Raw genomic sequence first — 1165 nt, 5'->3', positions numbered from 1 at the left:
CATGTGTACGTAAGAAAAGCTCTCCTGTGAGGGTGGCAGAGCCTGGAGCAGCTGCCCAGAGAGGTTGTGGAGTCTCCTCCTCTGGAGAGATCCCAAACCTGCCTGGCTGTGACCCTGGGCACCCTGCTGTGGGTGAGCTGCTGGAGCAGGGGGGTGGATGAGATGATCCCCAGAGGTCCCTTCCCACCCCACCATGCTGGGATTCTGTGTTTATCCAAGAGCTCAAAGCCAGTGTGAGAACTGAGAGCAAATCCAGGTATGCTGATGCTCAGGTACAACCCCAGGGGTTGTTATTTCCCCCCCAGGGTGGGGGCAGCCAGGCAGGACCCTTACTCTCTGCATCCCCCCTGTCTGGGGAGCTGGGGGGCAGCTTCTGGACGTAATCCTTCAGGAGGAGCTCGTAGCGGGGGATCCTCTGCACGGGCTCCAGCATGTGGTGCTGCAGCGTCAGGTTAGCACAGACCTTCCTCTTCTGGGGACAGACAGCACCCGTGGAGAGAGGCACAGCACCCAGGGCAGCCCCCACACCCCTCTCCCCACGGGGGGATTTTGGGGGATCTTCACCTGGATGTCAGCAATGAGCTCCTGGAAAGGCGGCGACTTCTCGGACCAGAGCGTGAGGAGCTCCAGGGCCCTGTTGAAGTTCCTGAGGTACTCCCCATACATCTTCAGGAAGGGTGCCAGCTTCTGGATGATGTCCCCGATGCGTGGGTGGCGGCCCCTGCGGGGGCAGCGATGGGTTGGGAGCTCCCACAGGGCAGGGGGGGCACAGGGAGGGACAGAGAGGGGTGGCTCAGGCACTAGGGGCACGCTGGTTTCTGTTGCTGTCACCTGCTGGGGCCCCAAACGGGCTGGATGGGCAGGTCCAAAGAGTGGGGGTGAATGGAGTTAAGGCCAGCTGGCAGCTGGGTGTCCCCAGGGCTCAGTTTTGGGGCCTGTTCTCTCCATTAACTTTATCAATGATTTGGACAAGGGGATCGAGGCACCCTCAGACAGCTGGCAGAGGACACCAAGCTGGGTGGAGTGTTGATCTGCTGGAGGGTCAGAGGTTCTACAGCGGGATCTGGTCAGGCTGAACCAATGGGCTGAGGTTCAACAAGGGCAAGGGCCAGGTCCTGCCCTTGGGTCACCACAACCCCCTGCAGAGCTCCAGGCTGGGGCGGAG

General features: G+C 61.2%; 1 protein-coding gene across 1 annotated transcript in view; it reads right to left on the bottom strand.

The window, feature by feature from the left end:
- Positions 1–333: 333 nt before the first annotated feature.
- LOC103769835 (FYVE, RhoGEF and PH domain-containing protein 2-like) overlaps positions 334–1165 on the bottom strand; it is a gene marked incomplete at both ends in the record, with an annotated part of 1919 nt that continues 1087 nt past the window's right edge. The window contains 2 exons of the mRNA XM_008937073.1: positions 334–472; positions 565–721. Coding sequence (XP_008935321.1) covers positions 334–472; positions 565–721 — 296 coding nt within the window. The remainder of the gene's footprint in view (positions 473–564; positions 722–1165) is intronic.

The sequence above is a fragment of the Merops nubicus genome, unplaced genomic scaffold (assembly GCF_000691845.1).
Source record: "Merops nubicus isolate BGI_N331 unplaced genomic scaffold, ASM69184v1 scaffold20573, whole genome shotgun sequence".
Taxonomy (NCBI): Eukaryota; Metazoa; Chordata; class Aves; order Coraciiformes; family Meropidae; genus Merops; species Merops nubicus.
Note: the sequence above shows the minus strand (reverse complement) of the source record. Positions and strands in the feature narration are given on the sequence as shown.